At 36.9% G+C, this 23,637-nt stretch overlaps 2 protein-coding genes across 3 annotated transcripts in view; both read right to left on the reverse strand.

The window, feature by feature from the left end:
- LOC127618541 (zinc finger protein 721-like) overlaps positions 1–12,326 on the reverse strand; it is a 162,561-nt gene extending 150,235 nt beyond the window's left edge. Inside the window, exons 1-3 of one of the 2 annotated variants that reach the window (XM_052091042.1) lie at positions 12,173–12,326; positions 11,446–12,076; positions 760–5,415 (exon numbers count right to left, since the gene is read on the reverse strand). In XM_052091042.1, the coding sequence (XP_051947002.1) occupies positions 2,507–5,415; positions 11,446–12,076; positions 12,173–12,271 (3,639 nt within the window). In that variant the 5' untranslated portion in view covers positions 12,272–12,326 and the 3' untranslated portion in view covers positions 760–2,506. Of the gene's footprint in view, positions 1–759; positions 5,416–11,445; positions 12,077–12,172 lie in introns of those variants that run through there. The other variant, XM_052091043.1, reaches the window with a different exon arrangement.
- The window catches only part of LOC127618631 (uncharacterized), a 342,725-nt gene that overhangs the window by 308,096 nt on the left and 10,992 nt on the right, over positions 1–23,637 (reverse strand).

Genomic DNA, 23,637 nt, shown 5'->3' on the forward strand with positions numbered 1-23,637 from the left:
TCTGTTACTTTAAACATTGTTTATAAATAATCAGGGTTACATTTTATCCATCGATTTGATCCTGATTTATATTTCACAATAAATCTGATTTAACTTTAATCCTGTTGCTTGAATACATTCTCTCATTTAAATCTGTTAGGGATTAACTTTAAACTAGCAGCTGAGGTGGTTTAAATCAAATTAACCTACAATTAAACATGAAAGACATGGTAAACAAACAGTGGATGTGCCATCAGCCCTTTATCATAGAATTGGTTTATTATCGTACAAAATGTTGGGCCATTGAATACTTTCATCTTGGTGGTGGCACGATAACCTGCTTCCCCATCCTATACTTGCGGGGAAACAGGACATAGATGAGCCTCTCGTGGAGAAGCGAGTGAAGAGTGTAATTTCGGCATTTAAGGTGAACGGTTGCAAGCAACAGATCGCTATTCCTCCGCTCCTCTCTTATACTCATTTCAGTCGGCAGCCTGGGCTGTTAATTTGTGGCACTGATGAGAGGAGGCTGGTCAATACGAGACCCGTGTGGTCCTTTTTTCTTAAAATATGATGCCATATTTTAAAACTTGTGACATTGTACACACTGCTGTGATGTTTTCCTAACCTCACTGATCTGCCCTGTGTTCAAATCTACAGCTACAGTGCATATAAAATGTCTAAACACCCCTGTTAAAATGCCAGGTTTTTGTGATGTAAAAGAATGAGACAAAGATAAATCATGTCAGAACTTTTTCCACTTTTAATGTGACCTATAATGTGAATAATTCAATTGAAAAACAGACTGAAATCTTTGTGGGGGGCTTACAATAACCTGGTTGCATAAGTGTGCACACCCTCTTATAACTGAGGATGTGGCTGCATTCAGAATTAAACAATCACATTCAAACTCATGTTAAATAGAAGTCATTACACACCTGCCATCATTTAAAGTGACTATGATTAATCACAAATAAATTTCAGCTGTTCTAGTAGGATTTTCCTGACATTTTCTTAGTTGCATTTCAGAGCAAAAGCCATGGTCCGCAGAGACCTTCCAAAGCATGTTGAAAGATATCAGTCAGGAGAAGGGTACAAAATAATTTCCGAAGCATTTGATATACCATGGAACACAGTGAAGACAGTCAACATCAAGTGGAGAAAATATGGCACAACAGAGACATTACCAAGATCTGGACATCCTTCCAAAATTGATGAAAAGACGAGAAGAAAACTGGCCAGGGAGGCTTCCAAGAGGCCTACAGCAACATTAAAGGAACTGCAGGAATTTCTGGCAAGTACTGGCTTTGTGCAACATGTGACAACAGTCTCCCGTATTCTTCATATGAATGGGCTATGGGGTAGGGTGGCAAGACGGAAGCCTTATCTTACAAAGAAAAACATCCAAGCCTGGCTGAAGTTAGCAAAAACAAACATCAAGTTTCCCAAAAGCACGTGGGAAAATGTGTTATGCTCTGATGAAACCAAGGTTGAACTTTTTGGCCATAATTCCAAAAGGTATGTTTGGCGCAAAAACAACACTGCACATCACCCAAAGGACACCATACATTTACATTTATGCATTTGGCAGACGCTTCTATCCAAAGCGACTTACAGTGCACTTATTACAGGGACAATCCCCCTGGAGCAACCTGGAGTTAAGTGCCTTGCTCAAAGACACAATGGTGGGGATTGAACCAGTGACCTTCTGATTACCAGTTATGTGCTTTAGCCCACTACGCCACCACCACTCCATACCCACAGTGAAACATGGTGGTGGCAGCATCATGCTTTGGGGCTGTTTTTCTTCAGCTGGAACCGGGGCCTTAGTCAGGGTGGAGGGAATTATGAACAGTTTCAAATACCAGGCAATTTTGGCACAAAACCTTCAGGCGTCCGTTAGAAAGCTGAAGTTCACCTTTCAGCACGATAACGACCCAAAGCACACATCCAAAGCCAAAAAAGCATGGCTTCACCAGAAGAAGATTAACATTTTGGAATAGCCCAGCCAGAGTCCAGACTTGAATCCAATTGAACATCTGTGTGGTGATCTGAAGAGGGCTGTGCACAGGAGATATCCTCGCAATCTGACAGATTTGGAGCGCTTTTGCAAAGAAGAGTGGGCAAATATTGCCACGTATAATAAAAATATCTAACTGAATCAGACATGAAATGAGCATTTTAGGATTTATTAGCTGGCAGCCCTGCTGTCATGGAAACGAATCAGTCTCTGTAGTTATGTAATGGAGTTTTGAACAATGATTTTATATGTCCTCAATCAATAATGGCAACCTCATTGAAGAAATGTCATACTACGATGTGTATCGAAAGTTTACGTTTGGTGAACTCTGGACCGCGAATCAGACTCAAACAACAGACACAACTGACTCAGAGGTGTATTCCTTCATCTGGTGAAACCAATAATTGCTCCGACACTCGAACACAGTGTGTCTACTGGGACATGTAAAAAACTTTCTTTGTACTTGCTGCCCTAAAACATTTCCCACATGTTCATGCAGGGCAGTTTCTAGGGATAGGCAGTTTTACGAGTGAATCTCTTTCCAAAGTGTGAGCACTTGTAAGGTTTTTCTCCAGTATGCATTCTCTCGTGTTTTTTCAGGTCTTGTGACTGAGTGAAACTCTTTTCACAGTGTGAGCACTTGTAAGGTTTTTCTCCAGTATGAATTCTCTCATGTATTTTCAGGTGATGTGACTGAGTGAAACTCTTTTCACAGTGTGAGCATTTGTAAGGTTTTTCTCCAGTATGAATTCTCTCATGTGTTTTCAGTTGTTGTGACTGAGTGAAACTCTTTTCACATTGTGAGCATTTGTAAGGTTTTTCTCCAGTATGAATTCTCTCATGTTTTTTCAGGTATTCTGACTGAGTGAAACTCTTTTCACAGTGTGAACATTTGTACGTTTTTTCTCCAGTATGAATTCTCTCATGTTTTTTCAGGTATACTGACTGAGTGAAACTCTTTTCACAGTGTGAGCACTTGTAAGGTTTTTCTCCAGTATGAATTCTCTCATGTGTTTTCAGGTCTTGTGAATAAGTGAAACTCTTTTCACAGTGTGAGCACTTGTAAGGTTTTACTCCAGTATGAATCCTCTGGTGTTTTTTCAGGTGATGTGACTGGGTGAAACTCTTTTCACAGTGTGAGCACTTGTAAGGTTTTTCTCCAGTATGCATTCTCTCATGTGCTTTCAGGTGATGTGACTGAGTGAAACTCTTTCCACAGTGTGAGCACATGTAAGGTTTTTCTCCAGTATGAATTATTTTGTGTGTTTTCAGTTGTTCTGACCAAGTGAATCTCTTTTCACAGTGTGAGCACTTGTAAGGTTTTTCTCCAGTATGAATTCTCTGGTGTTTTTTCAGTTGTTGTGACTGAGTGAATCTCTTTTCACAGTGAGAGCACTTGTAAGGTTTTTCTCCAGTATGCATTCTCTCATGTGTTTTCAGGTCTTGTGACCAAGTGAATCTCTTTTCACAGTGTGAGCACTTGTAAGGTTTATCTCCAGTATGCATTCTCTCATGTGTTTTCAGTTGTTGTGACTGAGTGAAACTCTTTCCACAGTGTGAGCACTTGTAAGGTTTTTCTCCAGTATGAATTCTCTCATGTTTTTTCAGGTATTCTGACTGAGTGAAACTCTTTTCACAGTGTGAGCATTTGTAAGTTTTTTCTCCAGTATGAATTCTCTCATGTTTTTTCAGGTATTCTGACTGAGTGAAACTCTTTTCACAGTGTGAGCACTTGTAAGGTTTTTCTCCAGTATGAATTTTCTCATGAGTTTTCAGGTTTTGTGGCTGAGTGAAACTCTTTTCACAGTGTGAGCACATGTAAGGTTTTTCTCCAGTATGAATTATTTTGTGTGTTTTCAGTTGTTGTGACCAAGTGAAACTCTTTCCACAGTGTGAGCACTTGTAAGGTTTTTCTCCAGTATGAATTCTCTCGTGTGCTTTCAGTTGTTGTGACCAAATGAAACTCTTTCCGCAGTGTGAGCACTTGTAAGGTTTTTCTCCAGTATGAATTCTCTCATGTGTTTTCAGTTGTTGTGACTGAGTGAAACTCTTTTCACAGTGTGAGCACTTGTAAGGTTTTTCTCCAGTATGAATTTTCTCATGAGTTTTCAGGTTTTGTGGCTGAGTGAAACTCTTTTCACAGTGAGAGCACTTGTAAGGTTTTTCTCCAGTATGAATTATTTTGTGTGTTTTCAGTTGTTGTGACCAAGTGAAACTCTTTCCACAGTGTGAGCACTTGTAAGGTTTTTCTCCAGTATGAATTCTCTCATGTGTTTTCAGTTGTTGTGACTGAGTGAAACTCTTTTCACAATGTGAGCACTTGTAAGGTTTTTCTCCAGTATGAATTCTCTCATGTGTTTTCAGTTCTTGTGACCAAGTGAATCTCTTTTCACAGTGTGAGCACTTGTAAGGTTTTTCTCCAGTATGGATTTTCTCGTGTGTTTTCAGGTTTTGTGACTGATTGAAACTCTTTTCACAGTGTGAGCACTTGTAAGGTTTTTCTCCAGTATGGATTTTCTCATGTGTTTTCAGGTTTTGTGACTGTGTGAAACTTTTTCCACAGTGTGAGCACTTGTAAGGCGTTTCTCCAGTATGAATTCTCTCATGTGTTTTCTGGTCTTGTAACCGAGTGAAAGTCTTTTCACAGTGTGAGCATTTGTAAGGTTTTTCTCCAGTATGAACTCTCTTGTGTCTTTTCAGGTTTTGTGACTGTGTGAAACTCTTTCCACAGTGAGAGCATTTGTAAGGTTTCTCTCCAGTATGAATTCTCTCATGTGTTTTCAGGTTTATTGACTGTGTGAAACTTTTTCCACAGTGTGAGCACTTGTATGGTTTTTCTCCAGCATGAATTATTTGGTGCTGTTTCATGCTGCCGGCTGTAGTAAAGGTCTTCCCACATTCAAAGCACATATGAGCCTCCACACCGGTATGTATTTTCTGGTGCTTTTTCAAATAGGACAGGTGTGTAAAACGGTTTCCACAAAAAGAACACTTGTAAGGGTTCTCATCTGTGTGAGTTTTCATGTGTTTTCTTAGACTTGAATTCAAAACAAATGTTTTACCACACTTTTCACATTCAAATGGTCTCTCTCCAGAATGACAGCGGAGATGACCTTTTAAACAAACTGTATATGCAAAACGTTTCCCACATTGATGGCACGTGTATGGTTTCTCTCCATTATGAACGTTCATGTGTTTATTAAACCGGCTTTTATTTGTGAAAATCTTTCCACACTGTGAGCAGTTGAAAGTATTTTTGGCTGCTCTTCTTTTATGCTTTTCTGGTGTTAAATTCTTCTTAGTCTTTGAGCAAATCAAAGATTTTTCTCCAGTTATAAAATCATGATGTTTCTGACACTGAAGTTTGTTCTCCATGTTATTCAGTTCTTGACATTTCTCCTTCACTTCCATCAGTTCTACAATAAACACAGTAAATAGACAAAAATCAATTCAAGAGGTAGAAACTTAAAATAAATCATATTGAACCTTAATTCAATATCAGAAAACAACAAACATCCAGTATTAATTTGTGTTTGCTGTGCAAGCTTTATTTATTTATACTGTTTATTCCACCAACTAACTGCATTTAATAATGAATAGTCATCAGGGTTTGATATTAACACCTGCCCACCCTAAAATCAGCAGTAGCCTAGTGGGTATTTTTTCCCTCTTACTAGCCACTTTGGCAGGTGATGTTTTCAGGGTTTTCCTGCATTGAATATTCTGTGAAAGTTGGGCCACTGCCAAAGCAAAACAATTATTCTATCCATCTCAAGTTCATTGCTCATAAGCACTAAATATGTTGCTCATATTAGATATGCACATCTGCGAGGGTTGAATGAATTATGGTTTTGCGTCAGGAATGCAAACTACTCACCTTTTCGCTAAAGTCTCTCTTTTTTTTAAAGCTAAATCTAAAATGGTTACTTACTTGCTGTTATTGGTTCTCTGAGTTGCCAATCTTCATTACCCTGATGACATCATCTCCACTCTCCACCAATGAGTGGCGCTTCCTACCCTTTAAAAGCCGGTTGAATTCATGTGTTTGTAGCTTATTCGTTCGATGACCAATTTTAATGTTAGCTCCTGGTTGTGTATATTGTCACTGGCTCATTGTGACTATGCTTGTTCATTTTTGTGTACTGACAAAGTCACTCGTTACCCCATTCGCTGTTTATGTGACTTTAGTTGGTGTTATTCTTATAACTCGCTGCTCTTCTAACCAGAGTTGAAAGATGTCACGTGACATACACCATGCATCATGTAGACTCTTATTTGTATTAGACACCCTAGGTTAGGAGTGAGTGCCAACCCCTGTACTTATGTTTTTGAGATCAGGTAGAACAGTTTAGATATTGGAGATTCAAATGCTGAAGACCTGTTTTATTTCTTTATTGTGGTTTTGTTTGGTCTGACAACTTAATGAGATTGGAGGCTTAAAGAAGTGAGCTAGAAATGTTTTGTTTTGAATCTTTTCTTTGGCTTCACTCTTGTCCCTCTTCCCTCTGGTTTTATTATTAGTATATTCTTTGTATTATATGTATATACTCTTTAATCATTTATCATTGACTTTTCATTACGGTCATATGAAAAGTGTAAATTACTTTTAGACCATATACTAACCTGGTTGTTCTGTAATTTCCTCATTGGGGGCTCGTCCGGGATATTCAAATAAATATATAAATATCTATTTTAAGACACATGTCCTGGAAGGATTTTTTTTGTGTGGTAAATTTCAATTTAGTTGGCCTAGGGTTGTGTTAAAAGCATGTCTATGTGAGGCAGTGTTATAGTGTGGTTAACAGTGAAGGCTCTGATTAATTGACAAAGCTTTATTAGTAGTCCCTCTGAAGAACAGATCAATCTGTGTAGGAAGCAGAGTCTGTTGTTAATAGCAGAACACTATCACATTCAGGTTGGGAGGCAGGCTCTTAAGAAAGGCATCAAGAGCATAATTCTGCAGAGGTTAGTAGAGCTTAACGTTCTCTCTTTATCTGGAGCTAGTGGGGAGTAGACTGGCGGAGATGTAGAGCTACCTGGTGCTGGCATGGAGCATTCCAGTTTTGGGGATGATGTGGACAAATGGGAGGATAGAGCAGGTGCCGAGGCTGATGCCAAAGCCAGCTTACCGCCCTTTAAACAATTTTCTCCAGGGTCACGAGAGAGGGGGGCGCGACAAAGTCCATCTTGTTCTTTAACAGTATGAGGCACAGGAAAAAACTTGGACATGCCAGGCTGAATTAGAGCTGCGTTGAGAGAAACGCAGGCTCGAGATCTAAGCTGATAAGCAGGTGAAGCTGCGACCGCTTGAGTTAGAGGCAGAGAAGGTTGTTGCTGGCTCGGTTGTGCAGCCTATCCGAGGTCAGGTCTCTAATGTACCTCCGTTAGGTGATGTGTCTTCTGTCTCCTTTGATGTTATGGAACATATAGCACTGGTGCCACAATTTAGAGTATCAGAGGTAGATTCATATTTTGGTGCGTTTGAGCGCATCGCTTCAGCTCTGCATTGGCTGAAGGATGTTTGGTCTCTTTTGCTATAGTGCAATTAATAGGACAAGCTCAAGAGGTATGTACTACTCTCTCTTTGGAGGAGAGTTTGAAATAGTATTCAGTGAAATCTGCTTTCTCCGTGCTTATGAGCTGGTTCCCAAAGCATACCGACGGAGGATTCGAAGTCATAAAAAATACTAACCAGACTTTGGTTAGTACTATTATCTGAGGAGTTTGTTAACACATAAAATGTTTTCACTTCAACACGTGGAGAGAAGTTTCTAGCTGTTTCTTCTGTCACAGTTCACTCATCCCAAGTCCAGTGTTCCCATCCTAAAGTAGTTTGGGAATGTTTCTATTGTAATAAACAGGGACATGTCATCACGGATTGTTCTACTTTAAAACGCAAACAACAACCACAAATCAAAAGCAATTATTGCACTATTACACTAGAACTAATTTGTTGTTCCTTCCTCTTATAGTCAACATGTGTTGTGTTTTGCCCATGATCATCAGCTGTCTGGTCATTTGGGAGTTACAAATACCTACTATAGGATATGGAGGCATTTCCTTTGGCCAGGGTTGAAAAAAAGATGTTGCCCAGTACGGTCATACCTGTCAATTTGTAGGGAATCAAAATCAGGGGATTCCCCCTGTGCCACTCTCTCCTATTTCTGTGATTGGGGAATCTTTTGAACATATACTAGTGGATTGTGTTGGTCTGTTGCCCAAGACCAGATCGGGAAATCAGTTTTTGCTTACTATGATGTGTGTGGCTACTAGATTTTCTGAGGAAATTCCTTAACAAAAAAGGGATTTTATAGGGATTGGGATGAGGGAGATCCCTTGGTTCTGTTTGCTGTGTGCGAAACAGTACAAGACTCTTTAGGATTTAGTCCAGCAGAACTTGTGTTTGGTCATAATGTTAGAGGACATTTAAAACTCCTAAAAGAACAGATGTTAGAGGTGGAATCAAAACCTGAAACAAATATATTGGAGTATGTTAGCAAGTTTTGAGACCGATTACATACTGCCTGTTCTCTTGCTAAAGAGTCTCTAGCTGCAACGCAGAACGGAATAAAAGCCGGTTTGATTGGAAAGTGGTTGCTCGATCATTTCTGGCTTGTGATAAAGTGCTTGTGCCTGTTCCAGGGTCTGCTCTATCCACTCATTTCTTTGGCCCTTATGTTGTTACAAAGAAAATAAGTGATATGGATTATGTAATTCGTACACCGGACAGAAAATGCCAGACTCTGGTTTGCCATATCAACATGTTAAAGGTTTAACACACCAGAACTGAAGCTCCAGTAGGAATTACAGAACACCGTGATGCCTGATATTTCCTCTGTGGCTGTAACTTTGGATGAGGTGTTATCTTCTATGTATCGATGAGGATGTTGTAGTGCTGCTTCACATTGCGCTAGATTATCAAATTCAGAGACATTAAAAAATCTTCCATCTCATCTTACACATTTATCTGTAGAGCACAGTTCTGACACTATGCAATGAATCAATGATTCTCTTACTCTTTTCAGTGATGTTCCTATCCAAACCTCAGTTTTGCACCATGACATTAATGTAAACTGTGCCAGTCCTATTAAGCAACATGCTTACAGTGTTAATGTCGTAAAGAGGGCTCTTGCAAAACAAGAGGCAAGTTATTTACTGGAAAAATGAATACTGGACTAGCCAAAAGCAGCTGAAGTCCTTGGGAGTTCTCAATACTTGCTTGTTCCCAAACCTGATGGAACATTCGATTCTGCACCGATTACCGTAGGGTGAACGCTGTAACAGTGCCCGATAGTTATCCTATACCTTGCATGAAAGATTGTATAGACAAGGTAGGTTCAACGCATTTGAGTAAATTGAATTTATTAAAGGGGTACTGGCAGGTTCCACTCACTGCCCGTGCTTCGGAAATCTCAGCATTTGTAACACCTGATAATTTTCTCCAATATTATACCATGGATTTGGGTTGCGAAATGTGGCTGCAACATTTCAGCGTCTCAAATATTGTACTAGCAGAGGTACCCAACTGCAGTGCATATTTAGATGACGTTGTGTTTTCATCAGATTGGGATAAACGTTTGTCTTTTGAGAATGGTGTTTGAAAGATTTGCAGCAGCTTCTCTAACCCTCAACTTAGCAAAATGTGAGTTTGGGCAAGCTACAGTAACATATCTTGTTAAGGAATTTGGTCAGGATCAAGTTCGCCCTGTGGAAGCTAAAGTAACCGCTATTGTTGATTTTCCAACTCCTGCAACCCGCTGAGAACTGCGTAGATTCCTAGGGATGGCTGGGAATTATCGTACTTTATGTAGGAACTTCTCTACTGTCATTCATCCCCTCACAGCATTTAGTCCATCTAAATCTTATATTTGGTCAACGGTGTCAACATGCTTTTGACAGTCCAAAAGCCCTTTTGTGTGATATTCCTCTTGACTAATGGTACATGAACAAAGATTGCTTTCCATTGCATGCTCGGACTGCACACACGTATTTATCTGACCCAAGCACCAGCACAGAGAGAGAGAGAGACAATTCAGTGCAGCATCTCATGTTCTTGATGAGAAGAGGAACAGTCTCTCCTGCCAGAAAGCGGAGCAACTTTTGTTCTTGAAGAGAAACCTGGCAATTTTACTTGAATAGAAAGCAGTTCAATATGCTGTGTATAGAAATTACATTCAAATTTGTGTAGCCCTGCAAAAGTTTGTTCTTCACAGAAGGCTGCATCTGTTGTTTACAGTTTTAGGTTGGTTTTAGTTCCATTACTGCTGTTTTGCACAATAATTTTATATTAAAGTGGAAATACGTTTACATAAACAGAATAGAGGCCCTCTGCCGTTCTGTGTTTTGCCTGTTGTTTTCATTAAAATGACTGTAGCATATTTCAACTTTTTGTAATTGCAAGATGCTAGCCTAGAGCTGCTAAATTAAATACTTTACTGATGTTTTGCATATCATTATAGTTTGAGAATGTTACATTGTTTGGATCTGTTTAATTTGATTGTTAAAGAGCGGAATAAAGACTAATATATTTAAAATTGTTTTAATATATTTTCTGTCCAATTTTGGTGTGTTAAAAAAAAAAACAAATTTTCGGCCAAGTGCATCCTGAATTTTTGGTTTCGGCCCAGAATTTTCATTTCGGTGCATCACTACACCTCAGATATGCATATAGATGGCTTTTCTGTCATCTGTTCTTAAAAATATAATAGTGTTTCTTCAAGCATATGTCAGTGAGTGTATAAAAGCATTTCTTGTGTCATTCTGAATCTGAGATGTCTTAGTTACCCACCATGCCATTATATTGGGTACCTGCAATTAAACATCATCTATAAATGTGCATACTTTGATACATTGGTAAAGAACCTCATTCATAAGGTATCCACCAGTATAACATTTCACACCAGTGTTTTCCCTTGTACCGAGTTAAACCGGTAACACCGTACACTGTGGCAACCCTAATTTCAAAGTCCACTTCCGATGCTTTTGTGCCCATTGTAGTCTCTTTTGACGGTGGACAGGGGTCATCATGGGCACTCTAACTGGCCTACAGCTACGCAGCCCCATATGCAGCTTGGTGCAATGCACTGAGTGTTGTGACCAGTCATCTGGCCATAACATTTTGGCCCTTGTCAAATTCACTCAGGCCTTTACTTTTGCATTCAACACATTGACAACGAGAACTGATTGTTTGCTTACCATCTAAATCTACCCAAACCTTGACGTGTGGCATTGCTAGGAGAAGATTAACGTCATTTACTTCAACTGTGAGTGATCATAATGTTTTGGCTCATCATTGTACATATCTGTTAACATCTGGTAAATTAAGTTTAGCGATCCAAATACGTGCAGCACCGCTGGAAAAAATCAGTGCAAAAAACACTGTAAACAACTTGTAAAATGACATTCGATTGACATGAAAATGTAAATCATTAAAGGAAGAAACATACCTGAAGAAACATAATCTTCAGCTCTCTGTTGTTCCTCTACTGTGTTTTCTTCTTTTATCTCCTCCAGCTCCACTTCGATCTTCACTGGTATCTGCAGCATCTGCTGTTCTCCAGCGTTAAAGACAAAAGCAAGAGACTCTGTGGAGATTTGATCATCATCTTCATTACTCTGTTGTTCCTCTACTTTGATTTCTCCTCTCATCTTCATCAAGTTCCAGCAGTCCAGCAGCTTCACTGAACACATCTTCACTGGTATCTGCAGCATCTGCTGTTCTCCAGCATTACAGACAGAATCCAGAGACACTGTGGAGGTTTGATCATCGTCATCATAATCGTCATCATCTTCATATTCATCACTCTGATGTTCCTCTTCTTTTATCTCCTCCAGCATCACTTCAATCTCCGCTGGTGTCAGAGACTCTGTGGGGGTTTGATCACCCTGATTACCGTCAGTAGAACAGAGTAAAGTGAGCTGTGAGTCCTGTGTGTCTCTGGATCTCTGTTCAGAGAGTTTGTCCAGCAGTCGCTGTGGTGTGGACTGATCTCTGCCGCTCCACACTGAATCCTGACATTCTGTGGAGGTCCCATCAGTCACACACACTGAAGATTGACAGGAAACCTTTTCCAGCTCCTGACAAACACAACACAATCACATCTGTACCGTTCATCATATCACATCATTTGAAAGCTTACAATCTCAAGTTTAAGGATGAAATGAATGTTTAACCTGTAACCTGTCGTCTCTCTCCATCAGTTTTGTCTTCAGTGACGTCACCTTTTTCTTCAGCTGAGAGATTCCTGTGATGAAATCATCAATATCCAGCATGGACAGATCAGTTCCTACTGATTTACTGCATATCACATCCACCTGCTCTCAAGATGAACATCTAAACACAAAAACATCATCATTACAATGGACTGACATTCATAACTCAAAAATATTATTATAGGATTATAAACAGCTCTGTTAAATAACTTTGTTTCTGATAAGGTAGCCTATAAATATAAATGTGTGCTTGGAGTTTGGTTTCATTTCAGCAGGAATATTATAACAGGCTTTAACATATACTCACCTTCATTTAACTAATTTACAATCAGCCGATGAATTTAACGAGCTCATTTATCACAAATCTCTGAAACTGAATATTTTAAAGTGTCTTTAAATAAATTATAAAATGAAAAAATAATATTGTTAGGCCTATATAATTGCCTTTTCTTTACACAATCTTAAATTAGCCTTACCCAGTTCTGTAGATGAATAAAGACGGCTGAATGACTCTCAGAATGTTCTTCACTTTTTTCAAGACTATAAACTATCAGAAATATTTGTCCAATGCAGAGTTCACTTTCAGAAAACAAGCTTTTGAACATTTTAAAATTGAAATATTTTAAATCTAACCATCTTTGCCTCGGATCGTGTTTTCTGAGATTTTTCAGGTCGGAACCGGTGGCAAAACTTCTAGGAAAGAAATTAGGGACATCTGTGAGGCGAACGGTACACAATCAGTGATATACACTCATTTCTGTATGGAAACGGCTTAAGGGCAGATTTATTTAATGATAAACCAAAACTTATGTGACAAAGTGTTTCGTTTTTCACTAGAATATTGACAAACTCTATATTTTAATACATTGGAACTGTTTTAAAATGGCATAATTTTTAAATAAAATGTTTTATTATGTTAAAGCATTCATTAAATACTTTCTAATATATGTGTGTGTGTGTGAGAGAGAGAGAGGTTTATTATCTTCCGTCAGCTCCACTGATAAAGTTAGTAACGTTTTCTGCATTAAAACCTTTTTCCCCCTCTCTCTGGCCTGACATTGATTAAGTTTTGTGTTATATTTACCATGATTTTACTACAGTATCCATATTTTAACCGTGATATTAAAAGTGACACCATAGTAATAATACAGGAAAATGAAAACTGGTTAATTTTGTGTTATTATGGTTTGACCACAAATATCATAGTTTAACTGGTTACTGTAGTAATTTAATCATGGTATTTGAAGTTAAACCATAATAATCAGAAGATTAATCATGATAAATCTATAGTAAAATAAAAACACACTGAAGCCAAAAAAACATACAATATAAAATCATGGCTTTACTATAGTAGTTACCATGACAGTGTGATGTTTTTGGTATGAAACATGGTTTTACTATAGTAATATTGTAGTAAACATGACTGAGGTGGGATATGTTTGTTTTAGTATTTATGGGACCAAAACCATGTTTAAATAAAGATTATTCATGGTTAATCTTGTGATTACTTTGGTTTTATTACAAATACAATGGTTAAATTACCTCAGAAATCACAGTTAAACTACAGTTATTGTAGTAAAACAATAATAATCACAAAATTATGTTTTTTAAACCACATTATCCGTTTTCCTGAAGTATTATAGTTTCACTACGAATATAATGGTTAAAATATGGTTACTGTAGTAAAATCATGGTCAATTTATAGCGAGGGAAAGTAAAACTATTTCAGAAAACAAATTCTCCCTGAAGGGGCTCCGAAGTTTTTTGTTTGTTTCTCCTGAAACTGAATATTTTAAAGAGTCCGTCACAAAATCGCCACAAACGACGATAATAATCTTGTATTACGATCATTAAAACGCCAAAGAGAGAAAAACAACATGCACAGAAAAACACAAACATAAACTCACAAATGAAGATAAACACATTCAAACGCTTACGGATAAATTCTTCTTCTTCTTGTGTTTAATGGCGCTTTTGCGTCTCCTACTGGACTGGAGTGTGGACGCGCTCAAGTTTCACTGGCTAGAGCGTACAGAAAGGGGCGGGGCTACACTTGTCGCTCCGCCCATAACTTACTCTCATTGGCTCTGTCATCTTGTATAGTTGTACGTGATAGGAAATGCGTTTTAAAATAGTTTATCTTCATTATTTTGATTATAGTGCTGTGGCTCATAAGTGACATGAAATTGTGTTTTACCTCACAGTTCTTTGCAAACAGATGTATTAGGAGTCAGACTGAACATGCATCATGTTGTTGTTTTAGTCTATTTGAAAACATGAGGGAGAATTTGTTTTCTAGTTTTACTTTCCCTCACTATAAATTTACCATGATTTTACTGCAGTATTTTATCCATTATATTCGTAGTGAAATTATAGTACTACAGGAAACCGAATACTGTGGTTTAAAAACATAATTTTGTGATTATTATTGTTTTACTACAATAACTGTAGTTTAACTGTGATTACTGAGGTAATTTAACCATTGTATTTGTAATAAAACCAAAGTAATCACAAGATTAACCATGAATAATCTTTATTAAACATGGTTTTGGTCCCAAAAGAAACTAAAACAAACATGTCCAACCTCAGTCATGTTTTCTACAATATTACTATAGTAAAACCATGTTTCAGACCAAAAACATCACACTGTCATGGTAACTACTATAGTAAAGCCATGATTTTTATATTGTATGTTTTTAGGCTTCAGTGTGTTTTTATTTTACTATAGATGTATCATGGTTAATTTTGTGATTATTATGGTTTTACTTCAAATACCATGATTAAACTACTACAGTAACCAGTTAAACTATGATATTTGTGCTCAAACCATAATAACACAAAATTAACCAGTTTTCATTTTCCTGTATTATTACTATGGTGTCACTTTGATTATCACTGTTAAAATATGGATACTGTAGTAAAATCATGGTAAATTGAACATTTGTAAAACTTGATCAATGTCAGGCCAGAGAGAGGGTGAAAAATAGTTTAATGCAGAAAGCGTTACTAACTTGTATTAAATTATAGAGTTTGTTAATGGCACCAACCAAACATCCATTTTTGATATATAATGAAAAAAAGTTTATTTTGGAAAAGGATACTTTGCCTTTAATACATTCAAATATAATTATTTGTACTTTTTAAACAACTTTAATAATTACATTAGTGCTACACAAGAGTACTAGAAAAAAAAGCTCCCAAAGTCACTGAAATGTAACAATAAAAGCCAAAATTTGTTTTCACAAATGCATCCACACGCCAGTCCAGTAGGAGACAGAAAAGCCCCATTAAACACAAGAAGATGAAAGAACTCATATCCATGTTCAATGTGTTTAAATTAATGGGCTAGTTCACCCAAAAATGAAAATTATCCCATAATTATTTATGACTTAAGATTTTTATTTATTTAAGATTGTAGTGTAATGAGATAGAAGAAGAGAACACAGTAGAGGGACAACAGGGAGATGAAGTATCATTAATCATCTCCTAACAAGGCAATGTCTGGTTAGATTAGATGGTAAAGAACAATAAGTTCTACTTGGCAACATGTTGAATGCAGGAAGGAGTAAAGACCTGATTGACTTTAACAAGGGCCACATTGTTATGGCCAGGCAACTGGGTCAGAGCATCTCCGAAACGGCTTGTGGGGTGCTTCTGATCAGCAGTGGTGAGTACCTATCGACAGTGGTCCGAGGAGGGACAAATTGGCGACAGGGTGTTGGGCACCCTGTTAGGCTCATTAATGCATGAGGGCAACGAAGGCTATACCATCAGGTCTGAACCAACAGAAGGTCTACTGTGGCAAAAGTCACATTCTTTTTTTAATGGTGGTTAAGCGAGGAATGTGTCCACCGTCAAAAGCACCTACAGTGGGCACGCAAGCATCGGAACTGGACCTTGAAAGTCGCCTGGTCTGATGAGTCCTATTTAGTTTTACTTGTGGATGGCCTTGTCCATAGGTGAGACCCTGGATGGCTCCTAATTTCTGTGGTTAGATTGATTATAGATACAGTTGAAATTTACATGCACCTTACCCAAATAAATATAAACTCAGTTTTTCCTGACATTTTAATTGGCTGTCATTTTGTGTGATCAGTGCATGATCAGTAAGAGAGGCTACCCCAAATCTAAGCTCAGACCCACCTATTCCAAACACAGAGCCCTTACACCTGATGCTGAATCCCCATTGGCTGATCTCTTGCGTGATCAGTGCATGGGCAAGACTTGGGTCACTCAGAGGGCAGAGCTGGGTTTCTCTTCTTCACTCTGTATTTTAGGCGATGGGGTGGTCATTTGTATAGGGGATAAATACAATGGGTCCTAGCCAGTGTAATGATCAGTAGACAGATCATTTTGAGGGGATGGAATTTGGCTGGTGCACCCTCATTTCAGGAGTTGTGTACGATGATGGGTAGGGTGGCAGCATTTGAAGAGAGAGTCAGATAGAAGGCTAGGCAAGCTGGAGGTGTTAAGAAGTGGGGCAGCTATCTGACCTTTTTGTAAGGCTCTCAGGAGGGGCAGTGGAGAGGGATTTATAGTTTAAATGTGTGTGATTATTATATATATATATATTGTTTTTGTGTGAGTTGGGATGATTGTTGGGGGTCAGGATGAGGTGGGGGATTGGGAGGGGGAAGGGGAAATAATGGGGGTTAAAAGTTGATTCTGTGCATATATGTTTTTCTTTTCGGTTTCATTTGTTAGAATCAATAAAACGTTTTAATCTGAAAAAAGAGGTCTATAAATACAAGCGTCACTTGACTGCATATCCTTTGAATACCTAAGTATTGATCCAAAACATGCTCCACGCATTATATTTATAATTATTTATAGGCTTCCAAAATACTTATTGCTGAGGATTTCAGCATTCATATAGATAATCTGGAACACAACACTGCAAAATAACTCACATTCCCAATCATTGATACACTCAGGATTTGATCATTATTAAGGGACTAAACATTTCATCCACTGCTAATAAGGATGTAGCACTATCTGACCAATTCTGTATTTTCTTTGATATATTGATTTCTCCTGCAACTGAAGATAGATCTGCCTCTGATAAAAGAGGCACATAAATGAGAATACTAGTGTGCAATTTATGAAAGTTATATCTATTACTCCAATTATGTCCAAAAGATATTCAACTGTGTTGAATATAAAACTGTTAAAAGTTAAAAATGCTATTGATGGCATTACTACTGTAAATGTCAGGAAGATTACTGGCAGATTACTTTCAATTTGGAACTAGGTACAGCTAGATGGACTTTCTTCTGAAACATTATAAACAACAACATAAACAACTCCCATACAATTTTGCAACTGTAGAGAGACTAACCCCCAACAGAGGTTCCCTGTGAAATGTTCTCTGACAGCAAACACAGTGAGTTTGCATGTTTTTTCATGAAGATCAATGATATTATGATGGCCATCATCTTCGTCCTCATACTGCACTGAGGCAGCACCCACCACAACAACTGAATAAATTAGTCACTATGGGTGGGTTGCACCAACAAATATTAATCTTAAATGTATATTAAGTCAAGGTTTATCTGATAATTCTGTTTCTGTTACTTTAAACATTGTTTAAAAATAATCAGGGTTACATGTTATGGGAAAATGTAAGAAAATGGTACATGGATGCTAGAATGGAAAACTTAGACTTTAGTATAAGACATAATATTATATTCTCTTAACTGAAACTGTACAAGATTGGGATAGCTGAAAATTCACTGTGTAAGGTCTGTTTGGCAAAAGATGAGGGGATTTTACACATGTTTTTATCATGTGCAGAGTTGCACACTTTTAACATCGTTCACTATTAAAGTTGTATCATCTGAGTATTGATACATTTTTTGTATCTCTTCATTCTCTCCTAAAACAATCCCTCTGACCTCCTTTTCAGCCCTTATTGCCAACCCCAAAGACTCTGCCACTAAACTGTATAACTGTGCCGATAACGGACATCCTTGTCTAATTGATCTGGAGTTATTAAAAACCCCTGTTAAAAACCCCCTTGCACTTTACTTGACTTTTAGCCCCTTTATATAAAATTTGTATCCACTTTATAAAATTCTTCCCAAACCCAAATTTCCTAAAATCTGAAATAAAATCTCATGCTCCACTCTGTCAAAGGCTTTTTCTAGATCCAGACTAATCCCCTTTTACCCTCAGCCATCATGTAGCTCACCACGTCCCTTATGCTACAAACTGTCTGTTATATCTCTTCCTTCAATCGCATATGCCTGATTTGTTTCAATAATATTAGGTAAAAACTTTCTTTAATCTATTTGCTAAAATCTTTGCTAAAAGTTTCAAATCTGTGTACAGAGTACAGTGTTTGTGCATGTGTGTAGTTAGTAAGTGTTTGTATGGTGTGATAATCTGACACAACCATTACACACAACAGGACTCTTTTAACAAATAGCCTGTAAAAACAACTCTTCTTACGGGTCTTCAGGGAAAACAACTTTAGTTGATTACGTCAAACATGAGATGTTTAAACGGCACTCTGGCAAATTATTTTATTCCAGGTTTGGAGAAACATTTATTGTGGTTCAGTCAACGTACTACAAAGTTAATGTACTTATGTACATTAGTGTAATGTATAGAAGGACTGGTCATTGTGAATTTGATATTATAATGATACTTAACTTTAAAGTGTGTGTGTGTGTGTGTGTGTGTGTGTGTGTTAAAACTGACATCTTTGTAAACTAGAAAATATCGCAACATTTAAACAAATAACTATTTACAAATGAGGATAACTCTACAACAAACAAAAATCCAATTGTGGCAATAGAGGAACTTTTGTGAGTAAATGCATTCCTGTAAACACGTTACTTCATCATTTATTGGTAGACTTTGTGGGTTTTTTTAAATAAAAATCAGTAAAGCGATGATCAGTTGGCATCACAACAGTACACATTTTTGTTTACATGTACACGTTTCTGAGTGTGGGGTTTGATCCAGGAATGAGTAAATTAATACCAAAAATATGAGTGTCAAAGTAAACTCAGCCTTTGCATTTGTGTTTGACACCCCACTGACGTAACAGTACCATGAATGTAGTTTCAGGGTGTGAATTAAGTGTTAAAATATCTTGTGTGTGTATATCACAAGTCATTTGATTGTTGTCCAGTATGCTAGCACCCCATTTCTTTGAAATGTTCACACTTGAATTTACATGGGTTTTATGATAACTGTGTACAGCATACTATAAAAACCTCTGAATATGAACTATTGGTTTAGCAAATGATTTCTAAAAACTTTCTATTCTTTTCAGTAATTATATTTAATTGTTGCCTGTATTACAAAGAGCAATGCTTCTTTAACCACATCTCTACCATGTTTCACAATGTTACATGGAGCACTTGATGGGTAAAAAGAAAAACTTTTATAACAAAATAAACCCTTTTATCTCCCTTCTTTCACAATTTTGGTTGTCACCATGCTTTTCAATGAAAGCAAACCATAAAACACCAGGAAACTCATGGCACCATATTGTTTTGCTGAACAGAATTACACAAGACACCATTAGGTCTGATCAGGGGGGGTGTGTGCGTATTCTGAAAAACCTCCCACCCCAGACCTCTGACTTCCTGTAAGAGCTCAGTATCGATTGAAAGACTTTGGGTGGAAAAATGAGGCTTTGAGTGGAAAAATTTAAGAATCTTTGTTACATTTTACAATGAATGTATGGTATTTCATTTAAAATGATCATTGTTGAAATAAAAATGTTAAATACCTTTTATGGTAAAGTTTTGTTCAGCATCTTTAAAGCATCATTGCTAGAGATGTGTTAGACAGCCTAATGTTTAAAAACACATTTTCTTCTCTTTGTCAAAAAGTAAAAATGCAAGACAACATGTGTTACAGATACATCTAAAATTACGTGAAATGCTTTATCGTGTTTTAGTAATATAAATCAAAACACAAAACTTTATTTTTGTTAAAATATTTGTTCATATTTAAACTGAATGTGTGTTTTGCTGCATAACCGTAGTCTTTGTTTTAGAATCTCATGTTTAAATTAAAAATGTAACAAACCTTTGTATTAAAGATATCGTCAGAATTCTTTAAAAACATTATTAGCGTTTTAGTCAAATAAACCTGTTTGCTAAAATACTGTATTGCCTAGTGAACGTGGATTTAATTTGCAGCACACCCTTTACACATCGTTTTAGAAAGACACTTTTCATGTCTTTAATAAATTTAAGAATCTTTGTGCTAAAGATACATCTAAATTAGCATTTAAATGTGTTACTGCATTTTAGTAACATAGCCGTGTTTGTTAAACTAATGTTAAACGTAATCTTTCGTAACACCATTTATTCCTTATCTTTAAAAGTGAAAATCTGAATGAGTTTGCTTCACAACCAATATCCACTGATTTGGAAACATTGTTAAAGGTAAAAATGTAAGATATTTGTTGTTAGAGCTATAGCTAAAAAAATATATATTATTCTGTTTTAGTGAAATAAAAGTGTTTGCTAAACTAATGCCAAACATTAGCTTGGAAAAAATATCATTTTAAAAGAGTAATGCACTTGTTAAACACCCGCTGCCGCAAACGTGTCTCATCTGTGACATTTGCACACAAAATACACTAGACAGTCTGTTTTAAATGGGGTTGTGTTTTCAAATCTGAAGACCACATGTAATGTAATGAGTTTTTTACTATGGCTTAAAATAAAATATTTTTAGATTGACTACCGAATAATACACGTGTATAAACCTCGTATTACCTAATGAAACGGTTTAACCCCTTACAGAAGTAAACAAACATATGGTTTGAAAGTGTAAACAACACACCGTTCAGCCTGCTTTTTACAACGAAAAGAAGAAATAGTTATATCATTTGTAGCTGTTTGATATTGGCATACATCTGTCGCTCTGTTCTTGTATGTTGATGCGATGTTGCTTGTTGGTTGCATAGTTCTGAGCATTGTACTTTTTTTAAGTTTAATTCTATCATTTTCATCAGTCACATATCGAGAACTTGCAGTTCGTTTGGCATTCTCTCTCTATAACGCTTCAGATTCAATTCAATGGTCTCATGTCTCCATTGCTTTTATAACCCGCTTTTGTCTCTCATGTTTAAGACGTGTTGTTAAACACATAGCATTTGTCAAATCTTTTGCAAGTGTAACAGTTATGTTATTTCATTAGGCCTACTTGTCAATGCCAGAAGATAAATCACACAACCACTCAGACTATTTCACAAAGACAGTTTACTTTATTAAACATCAGATTAATAAGTCCAGGCTGCAATACAAATACTGCGATGCAGCACACGTTATAAAAACACAACAGCCAACTCAAGATCCACTCAATTCATTCACAGTTTTACCCCAATTCACCGCACCCCCATAGGACGCAACACCCTCCCCCTCCCCTGATCCCTTTCCCAATACAGTTCCTGCACTGGGGACAGAGACAGACAATAATACATCCATACAATGTTACATATAATCATTTAAAACACTTCCCTTGTCCTGGGTCGGCAAGACCCCTCCCTATGTATGAAGTGCAGGCGCGGGTGATTCCAGCGGCCGCAAAGTCACACCAGGATAATAATCAGTCCATGTCCTTTGGCGGATTCTGATACCAATAAAGTCCACTGTCATGCACAATAGCCCTATTACAGCAGGTAACATTATAACATTAGTCGTGATGTGTTCTTTTCGGAGATTCCGGTGACGCTAAAATAACGGCGACCCTAAATCAAGTTTGTTCACGCATCTCCCACGCTGGGGTCCCCTCACTCACCCTGACCATCAAATTACATGTCGTGTCATGAGTTCACAATCACACCACAGCTGACGCCATCTTCTCTTTAAATCTGGGTTCATGAAGCATCGCGACAAACTCAAAATGACGTATAAAAGTTTAAAACACATTTTATTCATGTCTCTTTTATATAATTCTCAACAGAAAAATACACTTTCCTTTGACAACAATTGATCTCATTTTGTTTTCCATACATTTAAACGACCGCACATCTTTCTGTCTAGTGATTTAACTCAGCGGCTTTTTTTATTATAATATTATTGAATGTAGGCCTATTAGCTTGTTTTTAGTAGGCGGATGCGCGTGAAGAAAGGACCCATTAATTTACAATATTAATATGTTTAGTTAAAATCTCTTTTAGAATTGAATAATGCAACATTGGGACGTTTGATAGTTTAATCTGTGCCTGAATCATTTAAAAGGACTGTGGATAGGCTATACCAAAACCCCCGTTGTGAAATATTAAGAGATCAAAGATTTAAATTGACACTTCGAAATCTTGGCGTGTATTATCACTACACATGCCCACCACAAAACATCTGTCGATCATCGCCTTTATGTCTGAGTAATAAAATGAATTATCACGCCACAAGAAAACTGCGAGCCCCCGCTGATCAGCGCCTAAAAACCTAGATCAAAAACGCCTTATCAATTTGGATAATCTCGTGAAATAATTTTGATTGGAAAAATGCAATACAACACGTGTTAAAGTTACAATTTATAATGCATACTATTTCAACTCCAATATTGTGTTTGCCAATCTGAACCTAATGTTTAAAACACGTTTTAGTCTCTGGTAAAAGTAAATAACACTTGTTAATCATTTATTCGTTATTTTAAAGTGACCGTCTAAATGAGTTTGCTCTGCCAGTATCATCTGTTTGCGTAAAATAAACTAATATCATTCAATATCCACTGTTTTAGAATCTCATGGTTAAAAATAAAAAAAAAATGTAACAAACTTTTGTATTAAAGATATTTCGTCAGAATTATATATAAAATAAACCTGTTTGCCAAAATACTGTATTTTCTAGTGAATGTTGTTAAAGTTTTTATAATTTTAGAGTGCCTTTGCTGTATTTGCCAACTTGATAAATTTTTTAAAACAAAATTTCAAAGTTTTCGTTAAATACATTTAAACCTTTAAATAATACTTTAAAACACACAAACACTGATCTGGAGGGGTTAAGCCCCACCCCCGCGGAGGGGCTTGTCATCTGATCTTACGCCATTGTCATTTTGGACGAGATCGTGAAAGGACTTTAAACGGAGTCGTGTAAGATTTCTGTCTTATATAGTTAAAATTATATATTATGTTTTTAGAAAATGTATCCTGTTTGCTAGGTTAATGTTAAACATCGTCTTACTTACATCACTTATCGCTGAATGAGTTCATGAAAGGATTTTAAACGGTAGATTTTGTGCTGCATTTTACAATTTATGCTATTTAAAATGCTCTTTGTTGAAATACAATTTTTAAATACATTTTATGTTTTTGTTCAGCATCTTTAAAGTGACATTGCTAGAGATGTGTTAGACAACGTAATGTTTAAAAACACATTTTCTTCTCTTTGTCAAAAGTTTAAAAAACAAAACAGTTTTTTCACCAAGCATTAAACCCCATTAAAGACATCATT

The sequence above is a fragment of the Xyrauchen texanus genome, chromosome 25 (genome assembly GCF_025860055.1).
Source record: "Xyrauchen texanus isolate HMW12.3.18 chromosome 25, RBS_HiC_50CHRs, whole genome shotgun sequence".
Classification (NCBI taxonomy): domain Eukaryota; kingdom Metazoa; phylum Chordata; class Actinopteri; order Cypriniformes; family Catostomidae; genus Xyrauchen; species Xyrauchen texanus.